The sequence below is a fragment of the Fukomys damarensis genome, unplaced genomic scaffold (assembly GCF_012274545.1).
Source record: "Fukomys damarensis isolate Sample0158 unplaced genomic scaffold, DMR_v1.0_HiC HiC_scaffold_39, whole genome shotgun sequence".
NCBI lineage: Eukaryota > Metazoa > Chordata > Mammalia > Rodentia > Bathyergidae > Fukomys > Fukomys damarensis.
Window position 1 is genome coordinate 56,734,493 of NW_022900951.1, and position 1,421 is coordinate 56,735,913.

Here is a 1,421-nt window from a genome sequence, read left to right on the forward strand (position 1 = left end):
TCCTCCTCCTCCTTTTCCTCCTCTTCCTCATCCTCATCTTCATCCTCATCCTCATCTTCGTCCTCATCCTCCTCATCCTCGTCCTCGTCCTCATCCTCATCCTCCTCATCATAGTCCTCCTCCTCATCTTCCTCGTCGTCATCCTCCTCCTTCATTTCTTCCTCCTCCTTCCTCATCTCCTCTTCCTCCTCCTCCTCCTCCTCCTCCCTCATCTCTTGCTGGAAAACCCTTATGTGGTTCGGCTGGTCCTTCAGGTAAAGCCCACTCCTACATGCCTCTCCATCCTCATCTTCACTGTAGTGCTCTACACCTCCAGTTTCATCCTCATTAAGGTTCGAAGCAAAAGGGAAAACAACATTGCGAACCCCAGGGAGCGGGATCGGCTTGGGGACGCGCACTTTTCTTTCTATCTCCACGCACTCAAGAATCAGCTCATCCAGGTCAGCCATTTCAGTTGACCATAAGAGCTCCTTTCTGAAGAATTCTGACAGGCCTTTGAGAAATTGGTTTTGGAGGCGGCAGTCATCCCAAGACAAGAATTGGGCCAGGTACTGAAAAGCATCAGCATAGCTGCCCAGGGTGCAATCTCCCTGTTTGAGCTTTCGGATGGCCTTTTTAGCCACACGTGGGGGAATGGGGCCACAGAACTCCTTACGGATTTCATCCAGGAAGCGCGGGAAGTTGGCATGCAGGGAGCTGCCTTCCTGGGTGACAGAGATGGCCCAATCCCTAGCTTCCCCAGTGAAAAAGGAGATCAGAAAGGCCACCCGATCAGCGCCCCCGGGGAAATGATCCTCATGGTCAGCTATGAAGGTCTCTAGCTGCATCAGAAATTCGGCCAGGTAGACTGGATTGCCTGAAAAGGGCTCTATGTCAGGCCGCTCCAGTGGTGGCAGAAGCGGCTGTGGGGGCGGCTCCTCTGACGCCGGGGGGGGCAGGGCCTGCGGGGGCGGGCTGAGGGAGGGTCGTTGGACCCGTCGGGGGTGATGTAGTCCTGGACTACGTTAATCAAAAGATCATTCGAGACATAGTCGGAATCCGTGCGTGGGGGAGGCCAGCACAAGAAGGGGACCTCTTCCTGGGGAATGGTGTCGATCTCATTGAGCGGGAACTCAAAGTTCTCCTCGGCCAGTACAGGCACTATGGGCATTGGCCAGCGGATGTAACTCGAGACATTGCCCCGCAAGGAATTAACCTCGGCCAGGGCTCTTCCAAGCTGAAGGCCCAAACTGGCATTCTCTCCACGAAGGGCATTTAATTCTTCTTGCAGGGCTACATTTGCCATGCGGAGGCTATTGAGATTTCCTGCCGCCTCGGACATCTTGACTAGATCGGGGTCTCGGGTTCAGGCAGCGGGGGCGGGGAACTAAGGGCTGCGAGAGGAGGTCGAAATGCGGCGGAGGGGCGCGAGGGGGGACCGA

The 1,421-nt window shown here is 55.7% G+C and overlaps 2 protein-coding genes across 3 annotated transcripts in view; one reads left to right on the forward strand and one right to left on the reverse strand.

The window, feature by feature from the left end:
- The window catches only part of Rtl5 (retrotransposon Gag like 5), a 4,213-nt gene extending 2,798 nt beyond the window's left edge, over window positions 1-1,415 (reverse strand). Inside the window, 2 exon segments of the mRNA XM_033760102.1 lie at window positions 37-958; window positions 961-1,415. Coding sequence (XP_033615993.1) covers window positions 37-958; window positions 961-1,321 — 1,283 coding nt within the window. The 5' untranslated portion in view covers window positions 1,322-1,415.
- Window positions 1-1,421, forward strand: part of Nhsl2 (NHS like 2) — an 88,781-nt gene that overhangs the window by 68,605 nt on the left and 18,755 nt on the right. The window lies entirely within an intron of this gene.